Source organism: Neovison vison, chromosome 9 (assembly GCF_020171115.1).
Source record: "Neovison vison isolate M4711 chromosome 9, ASM_NN_V1, whole genome shotgun sequence".
NCBI lineage: Eukaryota > Metazoa > Chordata > Mammalia > Carnivora > Mustelidae > Neogale > Neogale vison.
Window position 1 is genome coordinate 31,071,034 of NC_058099.1, and position 18,468 is coordinate 31,089,501.

At 34.9% G+C, this 18,468-nt stretch overlaps 1 protein-coding gene across 1 annotated transcript in view; it reads right to left on the minus strand.

Moving 5' to 3' along the window:
• The window catches only part of STX17 (syntaxin 17), a 54,402-nt gene that overhangs the window by 14,310 nt on the left and 21,624 nt on the right, over positions 1–18,468 (minus strand). The window contains exon 4 of the mRNA XM_044265262.1: positions 2,891–3,116. Coding sequence (XP_044121197.1) covers positions 2,891–3,116 — 226 coding nt within the window. The remainder of the gene's footprint in view (positions 1–2,890; positions 3,117–18,468) is intronic.

Consider the following 18,468-nt stretch of genomic DNA (forward strand, 5'->3'; position numbering starts at 1 on the left):
ACGTATCTTCTGAATAATATACAAAACTATCCACGTTCTTCACAAAACTGTTCACTACATGTATATATACCTGTGATAAAATCTGATATTTCATCAAATTCAATACATGATCTGAAGTTCCCAACGGTTTTAAGATTGGATTCTTTTCTTTTGTGAATATTTGTTTAAAATGTAGTAAGATTCTGTTCCTATTGCACTGGTGAACTGTTATGTGTTGGATGGGGAGTAAGAAAGACAAAGATGGAGAGAAACACTGATTCACTCTATATGACTTGATATACCTTTCTAAATACAAATCAAATTTGTAGGTTCATCACTTCTCTTGGTTGGAAGCAATATGCTAAAAATGAAACCAGACACACAAGTGAGACAGAAGGGAGTTTCTCAGATCAAGCAAGATTGGCAGAGAAGATTTGCTTTAGGAACTCTCAGAATCTGGACAAAAGCAACAGCAAAATCATTACAGCTTCCCCCGAAACTTAATAAGCTTCCTTTACTCTCCAGAGAACATAAAACGTCCTATTCTACTTGTTATTTCTATCTGTAAATGAAAAACTATTTTTGTATTTTGATCTCACTCATGGAAATGTGGCAACATTGCTCCTGAATCTCTGCTGGTATTTCCAACCAATTTATTTAGAATCAGATTGAATTTTTAAAGGAAGAAGTATTTTAAGGCACTTAACTTCTATGCAAATCAAACACATTTTTTCTGTAGAGGCTGTCACTACTATAATGAGTACCTAAAGCAAAAACAAAGAAAAACCAGAAAGCACAGGATAAAAACAAGTAGAATGACAAAACAGAGTCCACAACTAGTAGAACACCCATGCCGCAAACTCACTTCCCACCCCACTGTTAAGGTCTTATGTAAATTAGTTGCTTTGTTTTTGTCTTTCCCATCTCTCAATTATTTGTTAATATTATTTTTGGATTTAAGGCAACCTTGTAGAAACTCTCACATTTGGTGAAATACTCAGGCACTCAGTGAGACGTTCATTTTAACTACTTAATGTTCACAATGGATTCAAAATCAAAGCACAATTTCACCAGTACACCATTTGGAATTTTAAATTTTATACATTGTTTTAGGTGTAACTCAGGTATTTTATAAATAGAATGACTGTCACAATCAAGTCAGCACTAGCTACAGAGATTTAATACTGTAGTTTCTCCCAGGGATAAGTGATTAGGTCTGTAGCTAATCTGATGTTGATTAGCTAATCTGAAATTGAAAAATTTGAGAATCAAAAGTTGGAAAATGAACCTCTTCATTTCATCTCCTTCATCCTCTAGCTCTGCTTCAATCTTTTTCATGTTCTCTCTATATGTGCTTCCTCAAATATTGATTTTATATACATTATATATATGTGTGTATGTGTGTGTATATACATATATACATAAATATATAACACCATATATTTTAACACCAGTCAGCTTCCTACAGAGAAATTTAATTGCCAGCAAACTGTTCAACTGCCTTCTAATAATCACCCAGTTCCTCTGATGATATGTACACCCAAGTTTGTTGAGCCCAAACAGTCCTACTGGCAGAAACTCAATGCAATAATAAAATGAAATTAAAGCAAGTTTTAGAATAGTATTACATTGTGAGAAACTCTCAGAACTCAAAAATTTTGTTTGCTAGGGAATTGCTGGTGATGGGCAATTCAAAACTAAATAGCAGGAGAGACTTGATATCAGCAACTCCAGAAATTCCAGCCTATCTTCACTGCTGTTACCACCATACAACTGTTACAATGTCTAGGTAATTAAGGAGTCTAGGTGATTAGACACTGTCACAACGTCCAGGTGAATAAGCAGGACAGCTGCTTCTCTATACTTGCACATCAAGTATCAGTTCACCCTAAGTAATATGAGCAGCATTTATCCTAATCAATATATGGTGATGATAAATATACATGGACAGAATAATGTAAACAGTAACTACAAACTATCAAAAGCAATCTTCCCGAATATTCTTCAACTGAGGGGCTGAGTGCTAACATCTCCTTCTCTGCAAAACACTTCAGGTACTGGTTATCCACAGAGTGTAGTGAGTATAGTACATCTGAAATTACAAAACTGTCTCTAAAAAGATATTTATTCATTCACATTTATGAAACATTTACATACGGTCTACTATGTGCCAAGCACTATATACTATGTACTAGGTACTCAGGATACAAGAAAAGCAAGATTACCAAGAAACTGGGGATGATGGCCTGTTTCTCCTAACTTTTTAAATTTCAAGTTCCCTATACATTACTGGATCATAAGCAGCAAAATAAAATGTTAAAAAATGATCTGGTTTTGGAGACAGGGAATGGAGCCTCCTACATAAATAAAAAAGATGAAAACTGGACAGGTATAACATCTCTCAGATTCTAATTTATATTTATACCCCACCTTTACCATTAAGATTTAAAGCATCTTAGAACATATATAAAATGTTAACAAGATCACATAAATTAAAAGAGAAACAAAAAAGGAAATATGAGTGCAGCAATGACAGAGAACGGGAAGCAGGCTCTCCGCCAAGCAGACAGCCCGACGCGGGGCTCGATCCCAGGACCCCGAGACCACGACCTAAGCCAAAGGCAGAGGGCTAACCCACTGAGCCACCCAGGTGCCCCAACTTTTATTTTTAATACATAGACAAATAGGTACTTGAAGCCTAGAAGTTCCACTCTATACAGCATAGCTTCAAAATTTTTATCCTACAAAACTTTTAGGGTATGCATACCTAGGCACACTCCAGGTCCAAGAATTCAACAAACTGAAAAAGAACATGATCTATGGAAATTTATGTATCTGCAGGAGCTATACAAGATAGTAAACTTTAATGAACTGCATTACTATGATCAAAGAATAAGACTTAGTACATTACCACCAACAGTCATGGATCTGGTCAAAGAAGGCTGTAATAAAGTTTCTTCATCATTAAACTGTTTCTTAAGTTCTTCTACAGATTCCAGATGGAGTTGAAGAAACTCTGCTGTTGCTGCTGATGCTTCTTCTTTAACAGGATCTATCATTCTCTTCAGCAGTACCAGGTCATCCTTTCGGACTTTCAAACAAAGTTTCTCCATTTCTCGGATATTGGAACGGAGTTGCTATAAAAGAAAAAAAAATCATTAAAGCCACCATCTGTTAATCTAAAATACCTTCATTTTCAGAGGTAACCTATGATAATGGTCATGAATGGAAATGATTTCAAGTATTCTCAACAACAGAAGGTATACATAACATTGTTCTATTTTTCATGTCCCTAGCCAAACAGAGCTTAAGAACTCATATCCTCATGCTTTGAATTTATTTAGCATTTTTTTCCTTCATTAAATGTGATTATTTAATGAAGTTAAATAAATAATCCGTTACAAAGGTAACGGATACTCTTCATAATAAATCAGACGCTGTAGACATATGAAGGAAAAATGGTTTCCCCCTTCACCAATACAACTTCCTCTCTTAATCCAGTCCCTTCCACACATTTCCCACTGCTCATGAAAACATTAACATATATAGACTTTCCTTCTTTTTACAAAAAAATGGACATTGTAATAATCTATAATTTGTTATTCCTCACCCCAATAATATAACAGTATCATCATGGATATCCTTCTTGATTAAAGAATGTACCATATTCCATGGTACAGATGTAAAATGATTTATTCAATGATCCCTGCAAATGATCAACAGTCATTCATGTTGTTTCCAAAACAGAAGTCCTTGAATATATCTTGATACACCGTAGTTGTATATATATATTAATATTATAGTATATGCTATTATACTACATTTTGTAGAAATGATTCCCAAAAGTGAGAGTACTCAAAGGATCATGTGCATTTTTTTAAAAGATTTTATTTATTTGTTTGACAGAAAGAAATCTCAAGTAGGCAGAGAGGCAGACAGAGAGAGAGAGAGGAGGAAGCAGGCTCCCTGCTAAGTAGAGAGTCCAATGCAGGACTCGACCTCAGGACCCTGAGATCATGACCTGAGCCGAAGGCAGAGGCTTAACCCACTGAGCCACCCAGGCGCCCAGATCATGTGCATTCTTACTTCAATAGCTATCGTCAGTTTTTTCTAAGTAACAGTTCATGCTACCACTGAAGTATGAGTGCCCATTTCCCCACATACTGCCAGTACTACATGTTATCTCACTGTTGCTTCAATTTGCATTTCAGAGTATAGCTGTCAGATTTATATCAAGTGATTTCTCCCTCCTTTTAGAATCATCTGCTGACATAATCATCAATTTTCCTCTAATATGCTGATGAGTTATGGGTAGGTTTCATTAAATATGCCATCTTTACATTCCTGAGATAAACTCTTCCTGATAACACATATAATTTTTGGGATTCAATCAGTTAATAATTTATTTGGACTTTCAACACATGTCCGTCTATATGTGTGTGTGCTTGTGTGTGCATACATGAATGGTGTGTGTCTATATTATCTTTACCAGATTTAAACTCACTTTAACAAGTTCAAGGTTGTGCTAGCTTCACAGAATGAACGGGGGAGCCTTCCATGTTTTCCAATGGACTATACTTTGAAAAACATAAAAACCAACTATTCTTTGACAATGAAATAGAACTTGCAAGAATGATCTGAGTATGATGCTTCCGAAAAATGATGATCTCTATAATATTTATCATAAAATTTAGAATATATTCTAGGGCGCCTGGATAGCTCAGTTGGTTGAGTGTCTGCCTTTGGCTCAGGTCACAATCCCAGGGTCCTGGGATCAAGTCCCGCATCGGGCTCCCTCCTCAGCAAGGAGCCCGCTTCTCCTTCTCCCTCTGCCCCTCCCCCAGCTTGTACTCTTGCTCGCTCACTCACTCTCTCAAATAAGTAAAATCTTAAAAAAAGGAATATATTTTAATATTTCTCACATAATATTTTAATTCTTCTCCCCTATCTCACTTTCACAGGTACTAATTCGAATTCTGTATAACAGGACAGAATGTATTAATTTCTTTTATTTCTCAAGTACCTATTCTGGGTGAGGTGTTACATCCTGTATTATTACATTCCACATTATGACATTATAGAAAAATCAGAACAAAGAAAACTTGTTAAGGATTTACTTAATTTTGCCTAGCGGCAAAGCTCAATTAAAACCTGAATATTTTATTAAGTTTTCATTTTAATCCAGTATAGTTAACATACAGTATTTTATTAGTTTCAGGTGTACAATACAGGGATTCAACAATTCCATACAACACCCAGTGCTCATCACAAGTGCCCTCCTTAATCCCCATCACCAATTTTACCCATTCTCCTACCTTCCTCCTCTCTGGTAAGTATCAGTTTGTTCTCTAGAGTTAACAGTCCGTTTCTTGGTTTCTCGTTTTTCCTTTGCTTATTTGTTTTGTTTCTTAAATTCCACATATCAGTGAGATCGTATGATATTTGTCTTTCTCTGACTGATTTCACTTAGCATTATACTCTCTGGTTCCATCCCTGGTGTTGCACATGGCAAGATTTCATTTTTTTTAATGGCTGAATAATATTCCGGGGTGTGTGTGTGTGTGTGTGTGTGTGTGTGTGAGAGAGAGATACCTTCTTTATCCATCCATTCATCTATCCATGGGAACTTGGCCTGCTTCCATAATTTGGCTATTGTAAATAATACCATCATAAACACAGGGGTGCATGTATCTCTTTAAATTAGAGCTTTTGTATTTTGGGGGTAAATAACCAGAAATACAATTACTAGACGGTAGGGTAGTTCTATTTTTTAACTTTCTGAGGAACCTCCTTACTGTTTTCCATAGTGGCTGCATCAATTTGCATTCCTACCAACAGTGCATAGAGGATTCCTTTTTCTCCAATTGTTGAATCCCTGTATTGTACACCTGAAACTCACCAACACTTATTTCTAGTGTTTTGATTTTAGCCATTCTGACAAGTGTGAGATGATATCTCATTGTAGTTTTGATTTGCATTTCCCTGATGATGAGTGACATTGAATATCTTTTCATGTGTCTATTGGCCATCTGAATGTCTTCTTTGAAGAAATGTCTGCTCATGTCTTCTGCCCATTTTTAATTGGATTATCTGTTTTGGGGGTGTTGAGTTGTATTAGTTCTTTATATTTTGGATAATAATCCTTTATTGGATATGTCATTTGCAAATATCTTCTTGCATTCAGTAGGTTGCCTTTTAGTTTTGTTGACTGTTTCCTTTACTGTGCAGAAGGTTTTTATTTTGATATAGTCCCAACAGTTTATTTCCCTTCCCTAAGGAGATCTATCTAGAAGAATGTTGCTATGATCAATGTCAGAAAAATTATTGCCTGTGCTGCTCTCTTCTAGGATTTTTATGAAAACCCAGGTATTCTCAAAAGTCCAGCTATCTTCCCATTAAACTATAACCATAATTCATATATACATGTGTTCATATATATGTTCAATAATATGTATGTTCATATACATTCATTCATATATTCATGTTTATATATATATATATATATATTTCCTTAATATAATCAAAGGACCCATTTTATTCTAGTAAAATTAAAAACAATTCTGGAAAGAAGAGTTTAGCTACAACCTAGTGCAATTTGTAAGATATTCTGGGTGAATAAAAAAGTGCTTCTATCCTGCCATGACTATACTTCCTTTAATCATGTGTCACTCTTATTGAACTAAAAAACCTAAGGATAACTGTAAACTAAAAATATGTGATATGCAAGCATTAATATGGAAAAATCATAGAACATATAGGCCTATGTTATCATCCAGTCCAACCTTATGATTTTACAAGAGGGAAAATGGACTCCAGATGAACACAGTGGTAGAATTAAATCTAGTGTCCAGTTTTCAAGTGCTGGAACAGTATTATTTCTAACACACCACCAACTCTTGGCTGTACAATTCCTTTCTGAACTATAGTTGTAAAACTTGGTTCAATAGCTGTCACATAGTACATAGAAATATTTTAGGCAGTATTATCTTGGAGAAGCATTTAAGTTTCTGCAGCTAATGAATATTTGCCTATGACATATTCTTCCTATTTTATATAATTTGCACATACATTTATGTCCCCCGTCAAACCATGGTGTCCAGAATCCTATTACGAAGGGTGGAGAGGAAAACACTAAGAGAAAGAAAGAAAATACCCACTGAACTATAAAATCTGATACTATAGTATCAAAAACACAAATAATGGCTATATTTTTATTAAAACTGTAAGTTGTCCATTGTACTATGTATTTACCTTTTCTGTCTTATTTTACCTTAACCTTATTTTATCCTCATTTTACAGAAGAGAAAATTAAAGCAAGACATTTTTTTTTAAAAAGCCTAGGATTATACTTCTAGCAAAAAAGTACAGCCAGGAGTTAAATCCAGGCTACAGAGCATATGTTCTCAACAATTTTTCTATATAGCTATACTACCCAACAGAAATATAATGCAAACCCCAAATGCAAGGCATATGCATAGTTTCAGATTTTCTAATAGTCACATTAAAAAGTAAAAAGGTGAAGCTAATTTTAATGTTTTATTTAACCCAATACATCCAAAATATCATTTAAACATGTAATTAATATAAAAATTATTAAATATTATACATTCACAGCACATTTCAATTCAAATTAGTCACATTTTTTAATGTGGGGCTTGAACTCATGACTCTGAGATCAAGACCTGAACTGAGATCAAGAGTTAGACATTTAACAGACTAAGACACTCAGGTGCCCCAAACTAGCCACATTTTAAGTGTTCAACAATTACATGTGGCTAAGAGGTACCATACTGGACAGCACAGCTATGGAATCTCTCCAAAATCAAATAAAAGAAACATATGTGAAAAACATAAAGTAGGTGTTTCTGCCTCAGGGTACAGCAAGGTAGATAATTCAAACTAACCCTCCCACCAATGAATAATTAAAAAGCTGACAATAAGAAAAATTATAAAGAGACAAAATTCAAAGGCATCAAAAAGCAAACAAGATAGTAAGAAATTTGTAGGCCAAGAATTAGACAAAGGTGAAAATCCAGAGATGAGTCCTAAACTCAAGGCCACATTTGCTGAAGTATTTGCTTACCAGAGTGTCTGAAAGCCTCATAAATTTCTGGGTAAAATACTCAATGCTGGGGCCTGCTAAATATAACCACTATGGTGCTTTGAGCTGGATCTGAAAGAGCTGTACCCCAAGAGCCCAAGTAATCCTGAAATAAATCAGCCTTCACATGAACTACAGTTTGGCTTCCAGTCTTTTGGGTAATGCATAAAAACTTTAATCCCCGAAACTGTATAAAGATAATTGTGGAAAATTAGTACCCCAGGAGCTTAGAGGGAGTAAATGAAATCTTCTCTAGAGGAAAATAAAATTATCCCTATCCTCAAAAAAAATCTCTCTAAATAAGTTTTCAAATATAATGCCTGCCAAAGATAATCAAGCACAGGAGAGCATATACAAGATGAAGAATAGCAGAAACAACAGACAACAAAAACATCCAAAGGGATATTTGATATGCATAATAGCAAATGTAACCTAAAAAACTATGGTTATTTTATCAAAAGATATAAAAATCGGGCTTGGAAATTCAACAAACACTGGAAACTATAAAAAGTAAAGTACAGATTTTTAAAAAGAATGAATATTCTATCATCTAAAAATAGAGATGGGATTGGGAAGGAGACAATAAGAGACTCGTAATCTCACAAACAACTGAGGGTCGCTGGTGGGTCGGGGGCTAGAAAGAGGGTGGTTGGGTTATGGACATTGGGGAGGGTATGTGTTATGATGAGTGCTGTGAAATGTGTAAGCCTGATGATTCACAGACCCGTACCACTGCAGTACATGGTATTATGCGGTACATAATACATGTTAATAAAAATAATTTTTTAAAAAATAGAGTATACAGGGGCACCTGGAAGGCTCAGTCAGTTAAGCATCTGATCTTAGTTTAGGCTCAGGTCATGATCTCATGGCTTGATTGAGCCCTGCATTAGGCTCCACGCTCAGTGGGGAGCCTGCTGGAAGATTCTCTCCCTCTGTCCCTCCCCACACTCTTCGTCTTTCTCTCTCCAAATAAATAAATCTTTTAAAAAAGAATAAAAATAAGTACACAAAAGAAAAAATTTAATTAGAGTTTAGCTACAGGGCACCCGTGTGGCTCAATCAATTAAGCATCTGCCTTTAGTTCTGGCCACCATCCCTGGGCCGTTGGATCAACCCCATTTCAGGTTCTCCACTCAGTGGGAAGCCTGCTTTTCCCTCTTCCTGCCATTCTCCTCCCCGTGCTGTGCACACACACGTTCTCTGTGTCAAATAAATATTTAGCTGCATATCAGACCAACTCAAGACTTAGTAAACTGAAAATTAGATATGAAGAAACTATGTAAAAAAGAAACAAAGTTAAAAGATATAGAAGAGAGGTAAAAGACATAGGATATAATTAAAAAAGAATATAATATACATATATTTAGAACCCTAAAAGAAAAGGATACAAAATAAATTTGAATAGATAATGACTAAGAAAAGACATCAATCCACAGATTCAAGAAGGCTGGCAAATCCCGAGAAGAGTAAATAAAAACATATAGCCAAAAAGGGAAAAAAAGAAAGGAGAGAGGGAAAGATCTCTCACAAGGAGCTCAAAAAGGAACTAGAGGCAATACAATTTCTTGCAAAAAGGCCTACCCATCTCAGGGGCACCCCTGCCAATGTTGTATATGCTACAGTTACCCTTCAAACTAGATGTGTTTATTCTATGTTACCTAACTTCTGGTTTCTTCATCCAACATGCCTACCCTAACTTTTTCTCTCTAATCACTCACATTCTGTGATCCAATATATAAATCCAACATTACATGTATGATTATAACTGTTATAAGGGATCTTATTTTGTGTACTATATGTTAAGAACAGCATACATTGCCATATAATGTAAAAAGAAAAATCCATATATAAGCAGTGTAACCAACTACCCAAAGGTCATACCAACAAAAACACCAATAAACCTTGAACAATGACAAAAAAAGCAGGGCCACACCCATTAGACCATAATAAAGACCAGAAAAAGAACAGTAGGACTATAATATGACTTCTCCAAGCAACAATAAAGGTCAGAAGAGAACAGAATGATACAAAGTATAGAGAAAAAATTATTGTCACCCTAAATTTTAATACCCAGCAAAATATCTTTTGGTAGGTAAAATGAAGATAAACAAAACCTTAGGGAATTTGTCTCCAGCAAACACAGTAAATATAAAAGTGTCCTTCAGAAAGAATAATAATTAATCCCAGATATAAAGTGGAGATGCATAAAGAAATGAATAACATTAAAAAAAAGTAAAAAAAAAAAAGTATGGATAAATCTATATGACCAGTAACTATACTAAAACAATAATAGTAATATATTTTAAATATATGTGTATGATTAAAATACATAAAAATAGCATTAAAATTAACATTTACTTTGGGGGACACATATACAACTAAAATATTCCAAGGTACCTGTATAATCTGTCTTGTTTATGGATGGATGTATGTTTAAATTACATAATTTAGAGTATGTAATTCTAAAACTAACTGAGAACAGTTGGATCAATTTAAAAAAAAATACAAGAAAGTGAAAATGGATATGAAAAAGAATAAAGAATATGTGGAAGAAATAGAAAGCAGGTAAAAGAGTATAATATCTAAACATAAATACATTGACAATCATATTAAACATAAATGGGATAAATATTCCAGTTGAAAGATAAAAATTTTTAGACTGGAAAAAATATAAAACTCAAGAAATACATCTAAAACATAAATATATGGGTGCCTGGGTGGCTCACTCATTAAGCATCTGCCTTAGGCTTAGGTCATGATCCAGGGTCCTAGGACTGAGCCCCACATTGGGCTCCCTGCTTGGCGGGAAGCCTGCTTCTTCCTCTCCCTCTGCTGCTCCCCCTGCTTGTGTTCCCTCTCTCACTGTGTCTCTGTCAAATAAATAAATAAAATCTTAAAAAAAAAAAAAAAACATAAAGATAGTTAGAAGTAAAAGGATAAAATGATAAACCATGTACAGCTGACCCATGAACAACATGGGTTTGAATATATAGATTCAATAAATTAGAATAAATTTGGAAAAGGTTCTTTGTTTTGGTGGAACTTGGCAAGCTGATTCCAAAATGTATTTAGAACTGCACATATAGGGCTGATACTAGCTTTGAAGAAGATTAATAAAAACTTCCTCTATTAGATATTGACTGATTATAAAGCCACAGTAATTAAGATAGTGTGGTATTAGTGCAAGAATAGACAAATACACCAATGAGACAGATAGCTGAGAAACAACCCAGGCATATATGCACGGAATTTACAACAAAGGTGGCACTTCAGGGAACCATGATCTTTCCACAAAAGAGTGCGTGGTCATTTGGGTATTCACATGTGAAAAAAAATTAAACTGGACACACCACTTCACACCATACACAATAATTAACCAGACGGATTATAGACCTAAATGTGAAAGGCAAAACAACAGAATATATTTATGATGTAAGGGTAGGAAATACCTCTTAAAGGTGGCACAAAAAGCACCAAGAAAAAACTGATAATCTTGACTATACTAAATTAAATGAACTTCTAGGGCACCTGGGGGGTTCAGTCGTTAAGCGCCTGCCTTCGGCTGAGGTCCTGATCCCACTGTCCTGGGATCGAGCCCTGCATCAGGCTCCCTGCTCAGTGGGAAGCTTGCTTTTCCCTCTCCGACTCCCCCTGCTTGTGTTCCCTCTCTTGCTGTCTCTGTCAAATAAATAAATAAAATCTTTTAAAAAAATTAAATGAACTTCTAATCATCAAGGGATACAACAAAGAGAGTGAAAAGGTTAATCACTGAGTGAAAGAAGATAATTGCAACATATACACTGACAAAGGGGTCACAGACAGAATAAAGAACTCTTATAGATAAGAAAAAGTCAAAACCTGTAGAAATATGGGCAAGAAGGTTCCCATTCAGCAGGGAGTCTGCTTCTCTCTCTCTCTCTCTCTCTCTCTCCCCACCCCTTCCTCTCTGCCCCTCCTCCTGCTCTCAAATAAGTAAATCTATATTTAAAAAAAAACAAAAACAAAAACAAAAAGTTACTCAATCTCACTAATAGTCTGGTAAATGTAAATTAAACCAGAATTAGTTACCCACCAGAACATCTAAAATTGAAGTTTGATTTTACTAAATATTGGTGTGGATATGGAGACCACAGAAACTCACATTCATCCCTGGAAGGATTGTCAAATTAGTACAACTATTTTGGGAAATAGTTTGTCATTATACTATAGTTGAAAATAAGGATGCCTAATGAACCAGCGTTTCCTCTCCTAGGAATACATTTAACAGAAAGGTATGTATATGTACACCAATGAATGCACATGAATACCAATAAAAATATACAAGAATGTTGGTATCACCTGTAATAGAAACTGAAAACAAAATTTAAAAAAGCTAAAAATAACTCAAATGACCATCAATATATCATAGTAAATGTTTACCATACGCTATGGTAAACTCATATAATGGACCATATAATGGACCATACAGTACTGTTTTATGTCTCAACCCAGACATAAAAGACATATTATTTATTTCAATTTACATAATGTTCAAAACCAGACTAAATTAATCTATAGCTTAATGACACATTTAGTGGCAAAACTACACTAAGAAAATAAACTATACTCAGAAATATTAAGAAGCAATTACCATATAAATCAAGACAGTGATTATTTTGGGGGAGAGAAAGGTGGTTGTTATAGGAAAGAGGCGATAGGGTTTACGGATCGGGGCAATTTTCTATTTCTTGATCTGAGTAGTAGTTACATAATTTGTTTAGGTGTGTATTTATGCTATATGCATTTATAGCACGTATGTTATATTTCACAGTAAAAAGTGTTAATAACATTTTTAGAAAAGAATATTATATTAATCTGTATGTTCAATTAAGCTAAGATAGAAACAAATACGAAAGCATTTGGGTAGGGGTAAAAATGAGTATCAATCTCATTGTGGAAGTATATTACCTACTACCTTGTTGGATAAAAGATACTAATTCATTCATTTGACTAAATTGTGAGGTTGCAGGGACAAGAGACTTATGCCTAATTTCTACCATTATGTCCTCAAGGCTATATTTGATCCCTGATACATGGTTTGATTCGTTAAACATGGTTAACGAATGAATGCTTTCTTAATTATTTTCCATTTAAAGTGGCAAAGCAGTAGTCCAACAACAGAGATCGCCAAATCTCAAGAATGCCACTACTGGGGGGAAAAAAAGAATGCAACTAGATTTGTTCCCTAGGAATGCGTAATGTAAGTCACTAGGCATATGAAACATTTCATCTTTCATTAGCTGGAAGAAATAATGAAAGGAACCATGTTTTTGGAATTAATTCTGACTTACAAGCATAAAATAGTGAAGTAGAAATGAAACCCATGGAAAAAAGCAACCATGCCATCTTGGAGTTCTTAACAGTTAAAAAGGGGATAATAAAAACACTAATACTTTAGGGAAGTGAATCACATTTTTCTGGAGAAAATAGCTGTGTGATGCCATAGAAATTTTATTGTGATAGGAAAATCTTCTTTTGAAAGAGAAAGATAGTTTCTAAAAGGTGAAATTCTGAAACTATAAACAAAAAAATTAATCTGATAAGAAAAGAAAGGGCATCTGAAGAATCCAATGTGGTAGTGTATGGTATGCAAAGTTTAGAATTTAAAGAGATTTGTTTAAAAAAAAAAAAAAAAGGAAGGCATGTGAACAAGGATGAATACAAAAAGTGGTGTGAAACAAGGAGATTCATGTAAGTAAAGTAAAAGCCCAGAATGAGCGGAGGCTGAAGAAAAATGTTAAGAACAATAAAAAGAATTGAAAAAATACATGTAGAGCAAGAACAAGAAAGGAGGAATAGGTCTACTGCTTGGGGCAGATGGTATAATGTTAACAGATGATGCAGAGTAAGAACTACCGAACTCCTATACTGCTTTTAATTCTCTATTAAAGAGAAATATTCAAAACTCAAAGGGGCATAAGAAACATGCTCAAAGGGAACTTGAAATATCTTACTTTCATAATCTAGACAGGCTTCATAAAGAGTATTAGGAAAACAGAAGATGTTAAAAAGGCCAAGTTCGGTGAAGTCAGAGGTAGAGTACAAGGGTAGAAGTTTTTTAAATACTGTATTTTTATCAATTTTAGGACACAGTATCTTTCCCATTCTAACATCTTTTGGATGTTAGAATTGGAATTGCATCTTAAAATAGATGTTTAAAAAAAAAAAACACAATAGGCCATTCTTAACTGGCAGCACTTTTCTTTCTTAGAGGTACACAAAACAAGGGTGTGTCCTACAACATATTTAATTTTAATTTCCTTCCTGAGGTTCTATAGTACCATGCCAATCAGAGTAGGGGGTCAAAACCCCTAAATCCTGATTAATCAGCTCATAAATATTTCAAGGCAAACTTAAAATTTAAATTCAACTGAAGCTCAGGAAAATAATCTAAAATAATTTATCTTCTAATAGCATTCATTTTTGGAATCTATTCTATCTTCTCTTCCATTCCTTACCTGGCCCGGACTCTATCTAATCTCTTCTTCTGTCTCTAATTTCTGTTTACGATCCTCACATTTCCCTTCTCCCTCCTCATCCCCCTCTCTTTTCTACTATTTCTCCCTTTTAAATTCTCCTAAAAAATTTAAAAAATTAAAAATACATAGCTCTTTCCTACATTTCTTGTGGTAAAATTATGAAAGTCATGTTTTATTCCTATAAATTCCAAGGTTGATCTTATTTTCTTATTTTCATTGCCTATAGAACTGGGATTGACTCTGTGTAGACCAGCATCTTTCCTTTTTTTTTTTTTCTTTTAAAATTTTATTTATTTGAGAGACCATGTGTATGCACAAGTGCAGGGAGGGCAGAGGAAGAGGGAATAAATTTCAAGCAGACTGCATTGAGCACTGAGCGCAGAGCCCAACTCCAAGCTGGATCTCATGACCCCAAGTTCATGACCTGAGCCAAAATAAAAAATCCAGATGGTTAACCGGCTGAGCCACCCAGGTACTCCAAGAGCAGTATCTTTCTAAATGTGGTCTGAAATCTACTAACTCAGAATCTCTAAGACGGGTCCCAGAAATCTGCGTTCTCAACAAGTTCTGTATCACCACTGCTACAGAGACTAGGCTGATCAAGTTTCTTCTATAACTGGGTAAATATTCTTCAGTAAATTATTATAGTAGTAATGTTATAGTAGTAACAGGTTCCAACTTTTCCACTTACTTTCTTTCAAAATTTGATCTTCAAATCTATTTGAATGCTAATGTTTTCTTATCCCAGAGAAGAAAAGTGTTAAACTTATTCCACTAGCAGTTTCAAAACATAATAGAAGACCTCTGTTTCTGCAGAGTCTGCAGAACAGAGTACTAAAGTACTGGAGAGGAGAGAGCTGCACAGAATGAGAACCCTCCAGATATGCAGAGGGTTAACCTTCAAGTACTTAGCAGAGAACTGACTAGAACATGCATGTGAGAAAACCACCTGAGGCTGGAAGAAAAAAAAAATCATCCCAAAAGGTTAGAAGGAACAATGCTTAGTACTCACTCAAATCTTTAAACAGTGTCTGTTCCCACCAGCTGAAAACTTTAAATTCCCAGAGCACTGGGTAGAGCACTCAGAAAGGTTTTATTGCAATACTGGGGACTGTTTCAATCAAGGCTAATAAATCATAAAATTAAGACCCAAAAGACTCAAGTATCTTAACTGTATTCCAGAACGAAGCTCATGAAGATTTATAGGAACATGAAAATACCCAGCACTCAAAAAACAAAAACAAAAACAAAAACAAAAAACAAAAAACAAACTAGCAAAGCCTTACCAAAGATTACTATACATACAAAGAAATAGGAAAATATGGGCGCCTGGGTGGCTCAGTGGGTTAAGCCGCTGCCTTTGGCTCAGGTCATGATCTCAGGGTCCTGGGATCGAGTCCCACATCGGGCTCTCTGCTCAGCAGGGAGCCTGCTTCCTCCTCTCTCTCTCTCTGCCTGCCTCTCTGCCTACTTGTGATCTCTCTCTGTCAAATAAATAAAATCTTTAAAAAAAAAAAAAAAAAAAAGAAATAGGAAAATTGACCCATAATAAGGAGAATAATCACTTGTTTGAAACTGGCCCACAACTGACATAGATATGTTTAAAAAGTTAAGTAGAGACATGGAAGTTATAAAAAGACCCAAATCAGGGCACCTGAGTGACTCAGGTGGTAAAGCATTTGACTCTTGATATCAGGGTCCTCAGTTCAAGCCCCATGTTGAATGTAGAGTCTCCTTAATGAAAAGAGAGAGAGGTGCCCAAATCAAATTCTAGAATTGAAAACTACAATACGTGTGACGAAAAATGCCTTGAGTATATTAACAGCAGACTGGATGCTGCTGCTAAGACTAGTAAACATGAAGACTTAGAAATAAAACTACCCAAAATTAACCACAAGGAGAAGGAAGAATCCAAAGAAGTTCAAAGTGCATCAGTGAGTTTTAAGATAACTTCAAGCAGTCTAACACACATGTAATTGGGAATCTCTGAAGGAGAGGAGAGATGGGAAGGGACAGAAAAATATTCAAAGAAATAATGCCCCCAATTTTCAAATTTGATGCAAACTATAAATCTGGAGATCCGAGATGTTCTACAAATTGAAAGCACAAGAAATGTGAAGAAAATACCACCAAGGTTCATCATAATCAAAGTACTCGAAGCCAGCACAAAAGGGAAAATTGTAAAAGCGGCCAGAAAATAAAGACATATTACACACTGAGAATAAAGATAAGAATGAAACAGATTTCTCACTGGAAAAAACCCAAGTGGAAAAGTTGAAAACACATTTAAAGTACTGGAAGAAAAAAAAAAGTCAATGCAGAATTCTATAAACAGCAAAATTCCTTTTAAAAACAAAGGCCAAATAAAGGCTTTGCAGATATACAAAAGATCAAGGAATTCATCACTGGTATAACTGTGCTCCAAAAAATGTTAAAAGAAATCTTTCAGGCAAAAGGAAAATTATACCAGATGGAAATATGGGTTTACACAAAGGCATTAAGCACACCAGAAATGGAAATAACACAATATGTAAGATTTTCCCCCCTTAATATCCATATCACTTGAAATAGATAATTGAGAGTTTAAACATTATGAAGTACGTAACATATGTATAAGTAAAAATACAACAACAATAGCACAAAGACTGAGGGGAGAAAGAGAAGTATATTTTAAGTTTCTTAAACGTATGTGAAATAGTGTATGACTTAAAAGATAAGCTGTAATAAAATGTATATTATAAACCTTACAGTGACCATTAAAATAACAACACGAAAAGTTACAGCTTACAAGGCAAGGAGATACATAAAATAAAAAATACTCAATTCAAAATAAAATAGAAACGTCATTAATCAAAAATTAAAATCACAATAAGATACCACTACAGGCCTAGGGAATGGATAAAATTAGTAAGACTAACCATATTGGGGCATTAGGGTGGCTCAGTTGGTTAAGCATCTCCCTTTGGCTCAGGTTATGATCTCAGGGTCTTGGCGTTGAGCTGCAAGTTGGGCTACCCACTCAGCAGGGAGTCTGTTTCTCCCTCTACCTCTCCCTCTGTCCCTCTGTTTGTGCTCTCTTGCTCACCTTCTCTCTCAAATAAATAAAATCTTAAAAAAAAAAAAAAGACTAAACATATCAAGTGTTGACAAGAATATGAAGAACTGGTAGGAATGTAAAATGGTACGATCATTTCATAAAACAGTTTGGCAGTTTCTTACATAATTAAGGAATAACAACTACATGATCCTGCCATTCCATTCACAAGTATTTATCCAAGATAAATGAAATCCTGTGTCCATACAAAGTCCTTTACTCAAATGTTCATAGCAGCTTTATTTTTATTATTTTTTAAAGATTTTTTTACTTATTTGACAGAGGGAGATCACAAGTAGGCAGAGAGGCAGACAGAGAGAGAGGGGGAAGCAGGCTCCCTGCTGAGCAAAGAGCCCAATGCGGGGCTCCATCCCAGGACCCTGAGATCATGACCTGAGCTGAAAGCAGAGGCTTAACCCACTGAGCCACCCAGGCGCCCCACACAGCAGCTTTATTTTTAATAACCCCAAACGAAAACAACCCAAATGACCATCACAGAGAATATATATATATATTTATAAATATTTATTTATATTTATACAATATATTTATACAATAGAATACCTACCCAACAATGAAAAGGAATGAATACTGATACTCACTCTAACACGAATGAACCCCAAAATATGCATGCAGAGTGAAAGAAGCCAGACCAAAGAAGTGCTTATTTCATGATTCTATTTATATAAAATTCTAGGAAATCCAAACTACTGTACAGTGGTTGCTTAGGTGTGTGTGTGCACATGTACACAGAGAGTAGAGAATGGGAACTG